Here is a 14,595-nt window from a genome sequence, read left to right on the forward strand (position 1 = left end):
GCTGTTAACACCTCTGTCTCGGTGCCCTCCCCAGTGATGGCCTGTGGTCGGCCCCAGGGCACTGCTGTGTACAAGGTAGCCGAGTATGCCCGGCGCTTCGGGGTGCCAGTCATAGCCGATGGTGGCATCCAGACCGTGGGGCACGTGGTCAAGGCCCTGGCTCTCGGAGCCTCCACAGGTGAGGGGGGAGCGTCTGCTGGGGACTGGGCAGTCCAGTAGGGGGCGGGGAGCGGGCGAGGGCAGTGGGAGGACTACGGGGCTAGAGGCACTGACCCCCTGACTGCCGCAGTGATGATGGGCTCCCTGCTCGCCGCCACCACGGAGGCCCCCGGCGAGTACTTCTTCTCAGATGGTGTGAGGCTCAAGAAGTACCGGGGCATGGGCTCTCTGGACGCCATGGAAAAGAGCAGCAGCAGCCAGAAGCGCTACTTCAGGTGCCCCGCCCCCTGGCCCCAGGCAGACTAGCCCCAACCCCTCAGGTCCACACGTGCCTTTGGCTTCCCAAGGTGGCGCCCAGTCTCCATATTACAGTTCTGGAAACCAAGGCACAGGGCACAGTAGCAGACCTGGGACAGTGGCTGGAGTCCATATTTATTTATGCTATAGCCCAGGGATGGTTGCTCTGGGGGTCCTTCTGGGTGGTATCCCCTCTGCTGGTGCCCTTCAGAGGTGGGATGGGGGTCCCCTAAGCCATGGGCGGCCAGGCTCAGTCTTCCTGCCTTCCATGCAGCGAGGGAGATAAGGTGAAGATCGCACAGGGCGTGTCAGGCTCCATCCAGGACAAAGGCTCCATTCAGAAGTTCGTGCCCTACCTCATAGCGGGGATCCAGCATGGCTGCCAGGATATAGGTGCCCGTAGCCTGTCTGTCCTGCGGTGAGTGCCGTGACTTGGGGGCACCCAGCAGGCTCCTGGCTCCCCCTTGCTTCCTCTCTCTCTTATCTCTGCCTTTGGTGCCCCTGACCCGCACCACCTCCCTGCCTGCAGGTCTATGATGTACTCAGGAGAGCTCAAATTTGAGAAGCGGACCATGTCAGCTCAGATCGAGGGTGGTGTCCATGGCCTGCACTCGTAAGTGTGGCGGCCTCCCTGCCCAGCTGGCTGGCACTGGGTCGGGCAGGTGGGGCCATGGTTCAGAGGCTGAGCAGAGGTTTCAGGGACCCCATGGACCATCTGCATCAGGGATGGAGGCTGCTGCAGGATGACCCCATCACCCTCTTCAACAGGGCCCAGCCCACCCTTGAACTTTGTACTCTAGCCCCCATGCGGGCAGGCCCTCCCCTCCCCTCGGGCATCTCTCCCGAGCAGGGCACGGGAGATGTGGCCACTAGCCCCTCCTGGGCATCCCGGCCCTTGCTTGCTCAGAAGCTTGGTGGCTGGTGGCAGGGGATGGCGGTGCTGGGCTCTCGCTGGTGGTGGCACCAGGCAGGCAGATGGAGGCTGGGGGCGTGAGCCCTTGGCGGGGAGAAGGGCAGAGAGACAGATGCCAGGGCCGGCGCTGGGGCGACTGTGGGTGGGGGCAGTGCTAGTTGGCAGCAGTAGATGCAGGCATGCGGCCCTGCCCTGGTCAAGAGGGCCTGTCCCCCCAGGCATAGGCGGGCATCTAACCTGTGTCTCTTTCTGCCCCATCCTCCCGTAGCTATACCTTTCTGCCGTGTAAGTAACCGCGCTGCCCGGGCCAAGCTTAGAGTAGAGCAGGGGCAGTCTGGGTGGGACTTGGGCTGGGGGTGGGGGCATTGGGTTGGGGGCGGCACTGGGGTATCATCTCGGGACACAGACCCTAGGACTAGCATTGTGGTGGGGGCAGCTGGCAGTGGCCTCTCGTCTAGAGGAAACATCCCTTTCTAGGATGCAGAGAGATGTCCCTGACCACAGGCCTGAGGCTGTCCTGTCTTGAACTGGACCCAGTGGCAACAAGGAGCCTAGGCCCCAGTGCCTGCAGGGGTGGGGTGCAGACAAGGCAGCAGAGGCTCTACTTGGTCTGAGCTCCCTCTGTGAGGATGGGCCAGGCCTTCCCTCTGTGAGGATGAGCTGTCTCTCCACCCCGCCACTGAGGACAGCATACCAGCCACAGATGTGGCCAGAGGAGTGCGGTTGTCTCTGGGCCTGGCCTGAGGAAGACAGAGGCACAGGGCCTGCTGCTTGCCCCCTCCCACCCACCATGGCTGAGAGGCAGGGGCTTCTACAGCCCCCTGCCTCTCCTGAATCTGTGGGCTGCCCGGCAGCCCAGGGCCAGCCTGGGAGAGGGGACCTGGGAAAGGAGCAGGATCCACACACCCACTCTCGGTTCTTCTCTTGCCTTGACCCCACAGTTACGAGAAGCGGCTGTACTGAGGATGGTGGTGGAGGCCGAGGCGGTGGAGGGGGCGTGTCCCAGGGTCCCCCCTTGGGCACAGACTCCCTCCATAACTGAATGGTCCACAGATTTGCACTACTGGATCCCCAGCTCCTTTCCAGGGAGAGAGGAGGGGGCGCCCTAAGGGTCTGCGGCCCCTCCCTGGGCCTCCCCCGCAGTCAGGACTGCTCCCAGGCTGGGCTGCCCTGGGAGCCCGCCAGGTTCCCCTTTCTTCAGTCCCACTGAGCCCAGCCAGCCTGGGCTCTCAGGCCCTGCGCCTGCCTCAGGTCTTTCTCGCTGCAGCCTGCTCTGGCCCGGCTCCCACTCCTGGGGCAGGTGGCCCCTCCCGGCTTCTCCTGTAGGGCACCTCCTTCCCTACCCCCCACCCTGGAAATGGTGCTCTCCTGGCCCTGCCTCTGGCCCCTTCCTGGGCTGCTACCCTCTCAGCCATGTGGCACTTCTGGGCTCCTGACTTAGGCCAGAGGGAGGTTTCTGCCCCCTTCCCCTGGCCCTGCTCCTCAGGCCACTCCCCCATCCCCAGCCCTGGGGAAGAGGCGGCCCATCATTCCTGACTCACCCCCCACCCCATGTGTACCTTTCCTGCCCTCTCCTCTCAGCTGCGGTCGAAGGCTTTAACTTTGCACACTTTGGGGTCACAGTTGCGTCATTGTATGTTAAATAATCTGAGTAAATCAAGAGGTTTCAATGCCTCTGCCATCCTGTCTCTGTCCCTTGTCCACTGGGCAGCTGGCCCCTATCCTGGAGGTGAGCTGGAGCCCAGAGCCCCATCAGAGCTGGGCCAGAGGGACTGCGAGACCCAGCCTCCGCAGGAAGGTGGTGAGGGTGTGGCAGTACTCCAGGGGGTGCTGGCGCAGGTGAGCTGCGTGGCGTGAGGTCTCCCAGGCCTGTGCCCACACCGGCATGCCCAGCCGCTGCCAGCTGGCCAGCAGCTCGTGCAGGCGGGCACTATCGCAGAGGGGGTCATCGTGGCTGTAGAAGACTAGCGTCGGGGACTTCACAGGCGGCTGCCAGAAAGCGCCCACTGCAGCCTCGTAATGCCGAACAGTGCAGCCCGGGCACATGTGGAAGTAGAGCATGGCTGTGGCCTTGACCACCGGGCCCAGGGCCTGCGGTCTTATCAGTTGAGACACACCTGTGGGTACCAGGCAGAGGGGGTTAGTTCCCATTGTCAGGTGCAGCTCAGGACCCACCACCCAGTCTCAACACCCTCCTGGTGGGGATAGCAGTGACATGTGGGCCGCTGAGTATCCCTAGAGTTGGGGGTCCTGGGACATTCATATTGCCTTCTCTGTCTCTGTTGTAGTTGGGCAGTGGGCACCCAGCTGTCCTACCAGGTACAGACACCACTTGGGGCAGAAGCACGGGAGATGGCCTGGGAGTGCTCTGGTGGCAGGAAGGCACAGAGGATGCAGAAGGCCCTCGTTGCGGGTAGTGAAGAGCTGGAAACATCCCCACAACTGCCTGAGAGGGGCTGCCTCAGCCCACTCTTGGCATCCCCTTCCGGTCCCTGCCCTCTCCCACACCCTTCCTAAAAGCCACCTGGCCTGGAGTTAGCCTCCCACTGAGACATTTGCCAACTTTGTGGCATCTTCAAAGACGAGAAGGAAAGAGCTGGATGGCAGGACTTTGGGTTGGGGTCAGAGCTGATTCGACAACTGCTTCAGGAATTGTTGCAAAGTGCCTGGGTCGTTGAGAGTCCCTGGAGGCCTTGTGTCCTGGAATCTGCGGCCTTGGTGAGACCCTCGGAGCCCCAGGTGACCCAGCTGGGTGGGAGAAGGATGCCAAGGGATAGTAAAAGATGAGAGGAGATGGACCAAAATGAGGCCATGTTTCATGGTTTGTCTTACACCTTGGTTTGCAAAAACCATACAGGGTGCAGCTTGTCGAGCAGTTGAGATGGAAAAGATCTAAGGGTTTTTGGAGAAATGTCAAGTCGGTCTGCATCAAGGGGAAATTTTCCTTCTGAACTAGACCTAATTGGTCAATTAGAATGGGTTACTTTATAACAATGACCTTCCTGTTACTTGAGGTATGTTAGCATTAGTTTGGTCCTTATAGAGGAAGTTACATCACAGTGGTCCTCAAATTCCAGTGTGTATCAGAATCACCTAGAGAGCTAAAAAACGAACACTGGGGCCCAGGTTCACTGGAGTAGGATGAGCTCTGGGCCTCTGAATCAGCACGCAGCACCAAGTGATTCTGACGCACACCCAAGTTTGAGAATCAGTGCTTTAGAGGAAAATCGTGTAGCCAATCACAGTTGACCCTTGAACGATGTGGGGGTTAGGGGCACTGACCCTCTGTGCAATCAAAGATCACATACAACTTTACAGTCAGCCCTCCATATCTGCAGTTCTGCATCTGTGGGTTCAACCAACCATGGATTGTGCAATGCTGTAGTACATATTTATTGGGAAAAAAACCCTGCTTAAGTGGACCGACGCAGTTCAAACCTGTGTTGTTCAAAGGTGAACAGTACATTATTTCTGAGACTCTTTCCCAAGCATGTGTCCTAAGAATTTCAGAAGACGCAGCACCTACCCCATGGCCTCACTGTGGGGATTATGTGAGAGTCTGTGTGGAAGGTTCTAGGCGCTCAGTAAATTAGCCTTATTGTGCCTATTTGTCCTCCCCTTCCCCAGAGGAATAGAGGCTGGAGATGAACACATGCCAGGCTGGTCCCAGACAACACGCTCACTCTGGGTTATAAATTCAGCCGCAGTGGGGGAGGCCCAGGGGGGACAACACGGCAGGAAGGCAGGAAGGCCATGCCAGGTGGACATTCAGAGGCAGCCCAGAGCCACTTTTGGAACAGACGCAGATCACAGACCCCTTGGTCAGCAGCACTGCATGGCCACCTGGAGTCTAGCCTGGTTTGTGTGGCTCCGGTGCCCCCTCACCCTTGCCCCGGCACACTCACCCAGCGCCATGTGGTCCAGGCTGCCCACCACCAGGCTGTCGAAAATATGACCCCTCAGGCGCTGGGCCACACTGCTGTGGCGCCCCAGGTCCTGGCCCATGAGCAGGAGCATCTGTGCAAAGGTGTAGCCACCCAGAGAGAGCGCGTGCACCACCAGCGGGCGGCGGGCCAGGGTCCCGGGCCCCCGCAGCAACGCCAGCACGCGGGCAGCCCGCCCCAGGCCCCTGCGCGGGCACAGGAAGTGGCTCAGCGCGCTCTCCACGGCCAGCACGTCAAAGCCGCGGGCCAGGTAGAGCTGCAGGTACTTGGCCTGGGCGGCTGGCTGTGCCCCCAGCCACGGCAGGAGCAGGAGCAGCGGGCGGGGCCCGGGGGACCCTGGGGGGTCCGGCTTGCAGTACAGGTGAATGGAGCGGGAGAGCCGGGTCACCGTCACGTCGGCAGGTAGCAGCGAGGCCATGACTGGTGCACCCTGGAGGACAGACCGAGTAGAGGTGGTGGGTGGCCTCCGGCTCTGGCTCCACGTTCCCCCACACGTCCGCTTTCAGACGGCACAACTGGGTAGCTCAGGAGGGGCCGGATTAGCCCTTTAAGCTTCTGTGAATCTAAGGCCAATCAGGAGCTGGGCAGCCAGCCTGGAGAGGAGGGGTCAGACCCCAGCTGCGGGCTACTCAGCTGCCCTCCATCTCTCCCTCCACCCCTTCTTCTCACATCCGGAAATGGGGTCTGGAGAGGAAGAGGGACCAGCCATGGAGAGTGGGGAGAGGCATCTCCTCCCTCCACACTTACGAAGAGACGTTTTGCTCCTTCAGGATCCCTCCTGGCTTGTAGGGCCATACCCCAACCCCAGCCTCTCTGGGACCCCCTCTTCTTGCTTTACCCACAGGCCCCCTTAATAGGGGTTGGGGACCAATTCTATCCACCTCAGTGCACCCCCAGCAGCCCTTCTGCCTCCGGCTGAGGAGAGTTTGGGGTCAGGGCATCTGGTCAGAGCACTAGCCAGGGTCAAAGTACGCAGCCCCTGGCAACCTCTTCCAGCCCCACCACCCGCTCCTGACACCTACTGTCCTCAGGACAGAGCCTGTAAACTGCCGGACTCACCTCCACCAGCCTTCTCTGTTACCTCTCTTGCAGCTGAGCTCAGGAAGGAAGATGGGCGGGTCAGGGACCCGGGAGACCTTCGTCCCTAGCCTCCTGCTCCACCCTCTCTTAAACCCATTGGCCATATTAGCTTCCGGGCTGGGAGCCAGGGTGTCTGGTTCCCAAGTCAGCTACATCCCCAGCCCAGCTAAAGTCGGGAAGGAGGCATGTGGGTTGCGAGGTGCAGTATTACCCTGGGATGCGTAGAGACCAGCCTCCCCCATCTCCGTGTGCCTCAGTTTCTCTACTTGTGATCCACCAGGGAAAGAGGAGCATCCCCAGGCACCACAACAGCTTCCTGTCTTTTGACCCCACACATCAGCTGCTCCACCTCACCCTTCACCTTCAGGGCAGGCTGACCTCAGGATGGCCACACACAGGGGCTGCCTCAGGCAGGAATCCAACTCAGGAGACCAGGTCTCATAGCTGAGGGCTTTCTGCTTCTCCTTCTTCATCCCCTGAGAGGTTCCCTTTGAGGCAGGATGATCTGAGGGCTCCAAGGGGTTTGTCTGACATGCTGTCAAGGTAGGGAGAGGGGTTCTCCCCAGAGAAGAAAAGAGAAGTCGGGACTAGGGCACCAGGGGCTGAGCGGCTGAGAAGGAGGAGGGAGCCAGGAGGGGATGTTGCGTAAGGACCTGGCTGTGACCCCATACGTCACTCTTCCACCCCTAGTTTTAACCTCTCCCTCCCCACTGCTTCCTCTCGGTGGAAAGCGGACTACTGGGAAACAAAACGTGTGTCCGCAGGAAATCAATTAAGGGGAGGGACTTCCTTCAGACCACACGCTACTGGGAGTCTTGCTCCTTGGTCCTCTCTGTCCTTCTGTGTGGGAAGAATGTTGCTCCCACCCCTTCCTGGGGTTCACAGTGCTTCTAACTACTTTCTATGCCCCTGTCTCTGGGAAAAATCTAGGGACACAGATGAGGGAGGGACCTTTTATGGTGGAGATGTGGGGGCCTGGAGAGGGGGTGGAGGGTGGAGAAGAGGGGCCGGGTAGAGGCTGTTCTCTGACACAGGATGCTGGACTCCCCGGTCTGGATGCTTTAGGAGCAGTGTGACACTGCATCCAGAAGGTGGCGCCAGAACCCATCGACCTGTGGGACCCCAGGGAACAAGACTGGGGCAGTTTCCTAGGCAACAGGCAGCCTTTCTGAAAGCCCTGCCCTTGGCAACCATTCCGTGGTTGCCCACGCCTGTAGTAAAATTTGGTTTCTGAAGGACAGTAGGGGCATGGGGGTAAAATAATCTAATCTCTCAGAAAGGAGCGAGGCTGCTGAGGGTGGGGAAGGGAGTCTGAAAGACCCGCTCACTGTTGTCATTTATTACTAAGCACTAATTACACCACTGTGGTAGGTGTTTTACCCTCAGCAACGCTATGACTCAGTCACACATATTCCTTTGTTATGGATGGGAAGAATGAGGCTCAGAGAGACAAAGTGACTTGCCAGAGTCACCAGCTGATACCAGGTGGACCCAGTTAGGAAGCTGGGCCTGCCTGGATGTTCCTCTCCATTCCACTACACCTCCTGGTGGGTCTGAGGTGTCCAAGCCCCCAAAGGAAGCTGGTGTGAGGCGGGTTCTGGGGGCCAGGCCTGTTGGGAGACCAGGAGGGCAGTGGTGTTGATGAATTCTCCCCTTTCAGCCCAGCTGTCCTTGCCTGACCTGGGTGAGGCGCCCCTCTACTCAGGGCTCCCCTCACCTTGCAGGGGGCTCCCCTCTGTCAGAGGACCATAGGGTTGGAGGGAGGGGATTTAGGGATTCTAGAGGTTATGTGAACCCCCTAGAGAAACCAAGGACAGGAGAGCTCTCCAAGCAGGGCACAAAGCTGGAGCCCAGGACTATTCTGGGGAAAAGAGGCAGGAAAGGATTCTATTTCAGCAGTTGTGCAGAGGAGAAAACTGGCTTCAACTGGATCAAGACACAGAGATTTGGAGGATTCAGATTCAGTTCAGTGAGGTAATCTACTCACTCCCTTGTGATCTTATCTCTGCCTACTCCACATCTCCACCAGGGTATCAAATAGGATCTGATACTGAACGTAACCAATACCAAACTTTTTTTTAAATTTATCTTTTTAAAAATTTCTTTTCTTTCTTTTTCCTAAATGGAGGTAACAGGACCTCATGCATGCTAGGCATGCCCTCTACCACTGAGCTATACCTACCCCCTGCCCTGATTTTTTACAATTCTTTTTTGTTGTTTTTTGGGGGGGGGTAATTAGGTAGGTAGGTTTATTTGTTTGTTTGTTTGTTTACGATGGGGGTATTGGGGATTGAACCCAGGATCTCGTGCGTGCTAAACACACACTCTGCTACTGAGCTATACCCTCCCCACCAACAACCAACTTCTGACTCCTTGTATTAGTCTGGGTTCTCCAGAGAAACAAAACCAGTAGGATTTCTTTCTTTATTTCTTACTTACTTATGCCTGAGAACCAGGAGAGCCAACCAGTCTGAGTCCAAGTCCTAAAGCAGAAGACCTAAGTTCTAGCTCAATGATTTAGGCAGAGAGAGCAAATTCTCTTACACAGCTTTTTTTGTTCTATTCAGGCCTTCACCAACTGGATGAAGCCCACCCACATTGGGGAGGGCAAAACACTTTACCCAGTCTTGCAGATTCAAATGTTATTCTCATCCAGAAACACCCTTACAAACAACCAGAATGTTTGACCAAGTATCTGGGTGTCCCATGGCCCACTCAGGCTGACATGTAAAATGAACCTTCACACTCTCTCACCATCCTCCCAGACCCGGTCCTCGTTAAATCTACCCTATCTGGAAAACTAGCAATTCCATTCTTTAGTGACTCAGATAAACTAACAACCAACAACAACAACAAAATCCTTGGAGCCCCCCTTGACTCTTCATTCTCTCACGCTCCATGTGTAATCCATGGTGGTTCTCACTGCCTTCATAATGTATCATCAATCTGACCGCTTCCTCCAGTCTCTTCCTTAGCAACACTGGCCCAGGCCACCGTCGCTTCTTGCCTGGGTTCCTGCAGTGAGCTCCCGTTCTTCCAGTCCCCAACGTTGTCTCCCTACAGAGTCTCCTCTACACAGCAGCCAGGGTGATTCTACTAAAATGTCAGCCAGAGCATATCATGCTTTTGTTCAAAGCCCTCCAGTGGCTTCCCTGGGGTCAAAGTAAAATCCAGTCTTTACTGTGGCCTGCAAGGCTCTGTGTGATCCAGCCCCACTGTGTCAGACCTTGTTTTCTACCCTTTAACCCTCATCCACCTTGTTCCCACAGCACTGGTCATGCTGTCCTCGAATGTTCCCTCCAGGCCAGAATCCTCACTTCCCCAGAAATCCATGTGTCTCACTCCCTCGCTTCCTCTAGGTCTCGGCTACAGCAGCAGCTTGAGACAGAGCTTCCCAGACCCCCTGTACAAAGTAGCAAACCACTCCCCTCCCCCCATCCTGGCATGCCTGTCTTACTGCTTTGTTGTTTTTTGTAACGCATCACAAACATCCTGTTTATTTATTTACTTATTTATTTATTTAAATTTAAGTATAGTTGATTTACAATGTTGTGTTAGTTTCTGGTGCATAGCATAGTGATTCTATTATACATATATATATTCTTTTTCATGTTCTTTTTCATTATAGGTTCATTATTGCAAGCTGTTGAATATAGTTCCCTGTGCTATACAGTAGGATCTAGTGGTTTGTCTATTTTATATATAATAGTTTGTATCTGCTAATCCCAAACTCCTAATTTATCCCTCCCCTCTTCTTTCCCCTTTGGTAGCCATAAGTTTGTTTTCTATGTCTGTGAGTCTCTTTCTGTTTTGTAAACAAGTTCTTTGTATCATTTTTTTAGATTCCACATATAAATGATATCATATGATATTTATCTTTCTCTGTCTGACTTACTTCACTTAGTATCATAATCTCTAGGTCCATCCACGTTGCTGCAAATGGCATTATTTCATTCCTTTTTATGGCTGAGTCGTATTCCATTGTATATTTATATCACATCTTCTTTATCCAATCAACTGTTAATGGACATTTAGGTTGCTTCCATGTCTTTGCTATTGTAAATAGTGCTGCTGTGAACACTGGAATGCATGTATCTTTTTAAATTAGAGTTTCCTCTGGATATATGCCCAGGAGTGGGATTGTGGGATCATAGGGTAGCTCTATTTTGAGTTTTTAAAGGAATCTCCATACTGTTTTCCCTAGTGACTGCACCAAATTACATTCCCACTAAAAGTGTAGGAGGGTTCCCTTTTCTCTACACCCTCTCTAGCATTTATTATTTGTGGACTTTTTAATGATGGCCATTTCAACTGGTGTGAAATACCAGTCAGAATACTGGTATACCTCATTGTATACCATTGTATGCCAAATAATACCTCATTATAGTTTTTTTTTTTTGAAGAGGGTTAATTAGATTTACTTATTTATTTTTAGAGGAGGTACTGGGGATTGAACCCAGGACCTCATGCATGCTAAGCATGTGCTCTACCACTTGAGCTGTACCCTCCGCCTCCCTCATTGTAGTTTTGATTTACATTTCTCTGATAATTAATGGTATTGAGCATCTTTGCGTGTGCCTTTTGGCCATCTCATCCTCTCTGTTTATATGTATACAGTCTGTTTTCCCTCATGTATCTTCATCATCCAAAAGTGTCACACACACAAAAAAAAACCAAAGGAAAAAAAGTGTCACACATAAGTACTTGTTGAATGAGTGAATAGGTAAAACATATATTCATCACTTAATACACACCAGTAAATGTAACAGTGCTGAGATGCAAAGGTGGACAGCACACCGTGTTCCCTAGATGAACTCGGTATCCACCAGGGGAGATAAGCTTAATGTTATATCTGTGCGCAGTGGCGTGTATACACTTGATAACACAAAGGCCAGCTGCCCTTGGGAGGTTTATGCTGGGCCCTGTATATTCATACATTATGTCATTTAATACATTCCCCTGTGAAGAGGAAACTATTATCCTCAATTCCAGAGGAGAAAACAGGCTCAGAGAGGTAGAGTGATTTGCCCAAGGTTGCCCAGCTACTCAACCACTGAGCTGAGGTTGTGACCCCTTCTCTTGCTCTCTAGCCCCAAAGTCCCTCCTCCTCCCACTTTCCCAGGGGAGCCCAGGGCAGGAGAGGGAAAAAGAAGAGAGAACAGGAGTGCTTCATACCCGGCAGGAGAGAGGTAGAGCAGGACTGAGCTGGCAGGGGGCCCTGGGTGACAGGGCACCTCGCCAGCCCCTGCTGGCCTCCCCCCTCCCCTTGTGTGGCCTCTGCGGGCCCCGGGGCTGATTGGGCTCCCTCCCCTGGCACCAGCCTTCTCTGCCACACCCCCACCCTTGCCTGGGGCCTGGCTACGCAGGGATCCCTTTCTGGCCCAGTGAGGCATATAACCCCGGACTGACAGGCGTCCGGATGCCAGGGCAGCTTGGCTGGCCAAGGGTGAGGTCACGGGCTGAGCACTCTGTGGCCGGCCCCTCCTCCCTCCCGTCAGTCTCACTCCTTGCCCTGCTGGCTGCAAAAATCTCCCTCCAGCCTCCCTCCTGCATCATAGCCTCAACCCAGCAAGCTCCAAATTCTCCTGGCAAGTGTATTAGTTTACTGTAGCTGCTGTAACAAATTATCACAAATTTAGCGGCTTAAAACAACACCAATTTATTTTATTATCCTACAGCTCTGGAAGTCAGAAGTTGAAAATGGATCCTCCAGGCTGTGTTCCTTCTGGAAGCCCCAGAGGAGAATCCTTTCTTTTGCTTTTTCCAGCTTCTAGAGACCACCTGAATTCTTTGCCTCTTGTCCCCTTCCTACTTCTTCAAAGCCAGCAAGGCCTCATCTTCAAACCTCCCTGCCTTTCTGACCTCTGCTTCCATTGTCACATCTGCCGTGACTCTGACACTCCTGCCTCCCTCTGTTAAGGACTCCTGTAATCATTGGGTCCACCCAGATAATCCTTCAAAAACCCTTAATGTAGTCTCTTCTGCAAAGTCCCTTTTGCCACGTAAGGTAACAAGGTCACAGGCTCCAGAGATGAAGTTGTGGGCATTTTTGGAGGGCCATTATTCCACTTTCCATGCCCCCTACGGTGCTCCCCTCTTCCAACGCTAGAGGGAGTATTCACGGCACATTTACCATGAGCCTTGCTCTGCGCTACAAGTGTTGACGCTATCTCACACCATCCCTTGTGGTGGTCGTAGATCCCCCTGCATAGGTGAAGAGCTTGGCTGACTCTAGGGCCTGTGGGCTTGGTGTGACCCCAAGCCTGCCTCCCCAGATTGGAAGTGAGCCCCTCCCTCCTGGAACTCCCTCTGCTTTGGCTTCGAGTCCTCGGTTCGCTCTGGGTCCAGCCTGCAACTCCCCGAGGTAGTGGTTGCTTCTTAGCCCCTAGGGCCCTGGCATGGGGCATGGAGGAGTAGGTACTTGGGCAACAGCAGGATGGAAGAAGAGAGAGGATTTTGTGGGCTGCGGTTCATGCGTGGGCTCTGGAGGTCACCCTGCCATGTGGGTACGGTTGTGTGTCTATTTTTCTGGGCAGAGGGATTAGAATTTCCAGCAGATTCTCAGAAAAGGCTCTACCTCCAAGGATCAAGAAACCTTGCTCTGGGGCCAGCCCTCACCCCTCTTTCCTGGGCTCCCTTCTCTGAACTAGTCTGTTGCGAGGATTCACTCAGCACCAAGGGCCAAAGCCAAGGGAGGCTGTGAGCTGGGGGGCAGGGGCTGGTCCGTGTGGACAGTGGGAATGGTGAGGGTCTCGAGGATCCACCTGCAGGCCCCTCTTCCCTGCATCTGGTCAATGACTCAGTCTTTCTTGAGCTCTCACCCTATGTCACTCTCTGCCCTCCTCCCATGTCACCACCCCCGACTCCCGCACTGGCAGAGAGGGCCTGGGCAGGGGCAGCCTTCCCCTCTGGGCGGAGCAGGGCCTTGCCCCAGGTGCCAGGATGAGGTGGGCTCTCCTCATCTCAGCTTCTCAGTGGCCACCTCTGGGTTCCCTCATCACCTCCCAAGCCCGCCTGCCCCAATCTCCTGGGGGTCTCCACCCTCCAAGCTTTTCCTGTCCTTGCCCTCGCAGACATGACTTCACCGTCCTATCAGCAGCAGCCCAGCCCTGAGAGGAGAACAGTGGACATTCTTCACAGCTCTTCCAGGACAGGGCTGGAACCCGGGTCTCCCGGGTCCCAAGTGAGGCTGATTCAGATGCATTATTAGTTATTATTATTATTCTAATAATAATTATTCTTCTCATGGAGGTACTTGGGATTGAACCCAGAGCCTTATGCATGCAAGGCATGTCACTGAGCTATATCCTCCGCCCCCATTATTATAATTATTGATGGAGTTGGGTGAATGGCTTGTTTCACCTTGTAAAACAAGAAGTGTGTTATGAGCAATCTGCTCCCATAGCCTGAGGGCAATAGTATTTCTGGTTTGCCTTCTCACCTGTCCATCCATCCCCTTCTTTCCAGAAAAGTTTTACAAGGGGGTTCCGCCAGTTCCCCTCCTACAGGCAACCTGATCAGGGGCTGCAGCTGTGGTGGGAGTAGGGCACAGAGCGCAGAAACATGTCAAACACAAGCTGCTTGTGCCCTCAGCCTGCACTCCAAATATCAAACTTCCCACCCACTGTCCAGGAGAGCGGGCAGGAGAGGGGGATAAAGGACCTGAGGGCAGCCCCAAGGGCAGCCCCAGGCACACAGCTGGCCCCCTCCCTCTATCCCTGCCCAGCCCAGACTCTGTGGTAGGTGACGAAGACGGGTGTCCCAGTGTCCCAGCATCAACTTTGCCATTTACAAAACGAAGGCATCAGGTCTCAGGAAACAGGGAGGAGGGTGGAGATGAGGACCAGAGATTGCTGTGAGGTTCCTCCCTGGCCCTTGGCCACGGGGAGGAGGGAGGCCAGCGCAGGTAGTGGGGGAGCCGGCCCTGTGTTGGGACTGCTGGTTCCTCCTCTGGTGGGAGAGGGATGGGGGGCTGCCTTCCCCCACCGACACCCTGACCAGGTGTCCCGCGGGGGCTGTCACTGTGGCTCTTTTGTCACCCTCCCTCGGCCCTATAGGCCCCTCAGCTGCTCCTCTCTGTCCTTCCAGCACTGGAGGGATGGGGGACATTGCCGGGGGTAGGGAGGGTCACAGGCAGAAGCACTCGGGGCTTCGGGTCTCCACTCCCTTGCTGCGGGAAACAGCTGAGTTCTCCCGCCATTT

The 14,595-nt window shown here is 55.1% G+C and overlaps 2 protein-coding genes across 6 annotated transcripts in view; one reads left to right on the forward strand and one right to left on the reverse strand.

Moving 5' to 3' along the window:
* Positions 1–14,595, forward strand: part of IMPDH1 (inosine monophosphate dehydrogenase 1) — a 31,790-nt gene that overhangs the window by 12,706 nt on the left and 4,489 nt on the right. Inside the window, exons 11-15 of one of the 3 annotated variants that reach the window (XM_074367120.1) lie at positions 35–178; positions 290–434; positions 731–874; positions 986–1,069; positions 3,658–4,920. In XM_074367120.1, coding sequence (XP_074223221.1) covers positions 35–178; positions 290–434; positions 731–874; positions 986–1,069; positions 3,658–3,886 — 746 coding nt within the window. In that variant the 3' untranslated portion in view covers positions 3,887–4,920. Of the gene's footprint in view, positions 1–34; positions 179–289; positions 435–730; positions 875–985; positions 1,070–2,310; positions 3,049–3,657; positions 4,921–14,595 lie in introns of those variants that run through there. The other 2 variants (XM_074367121.1, XR_012508102.1) reach the window with 2 other exon arrangements.
* LOC141578137 (uncharacterized) lies at positions 2,987–7,041 on the reverse strand. 3 transcript variants are annotated; one of them, XM_074367124.1, is made up of 3 exons: positions 6,755–7,041; positions 5,275–5,743; positions 2,987–3,486 (listed from the first exon to the last, which is right to left on the reverse strand). In XM_074367124.1, exons 2-3 carry the CDS (start codon positions 5,729–5,731, stop codon positions 3,122–3,124), a joined length of 822 nt encoding a protein of 273 aa, XP_074223225.1. In that variant the 5' UTR covers positions 5,732–5,743; positions 6,755–7,041; the 3' UTR covers positions 2,987–3,121. The 3 variants fall into 3 exon arrangements, with proteins under 3 accessions (XP_074223225.1, XP_074223224.1, XP_074223223.1); XM_074367123.1 differs by having other exon boundaries at positions 6,772–7,040; XM_074367122.1 differs by lacking the exon at positions 6,755–7,041 and adding an exon at positions 6,373–6,740.

The sequence above is a fragment of the Camelus bactrianus genome, chromosome 7 (assembly GCF_048773025.1).
Source record: "Camelus bactrianus isolate YW-2024 breed Bactrian camel chromosome 7, ASM4877302v1, whole genome shotgun sequence".
NCBI classification, from domain to species: Eukaryota; Metazoa; Chordata; class Mammalia; order Artiodactyla; family Camelidae; genus Camelus; species Camelus bactrianus.

What these genes read in the sequence shown, in the direction of transcription:
- LOC141578137 (XM_074367124.1), bottom strand. Translation starts at nt 5,731, where the DNA reads ATGGCCTCGCTGCTACCTGCCGACGTGACGGTGACCCGGCTCTCCCGC. An exon ending in CCTGGACCACATGGCGCTGG is followed by an intron (nt 3,487 to 5,274) that starts GTGAGTGTGCCG and finishes TGGTACCCACAG; the next exon opens with GTGTGTCTCAACTGATAAGA.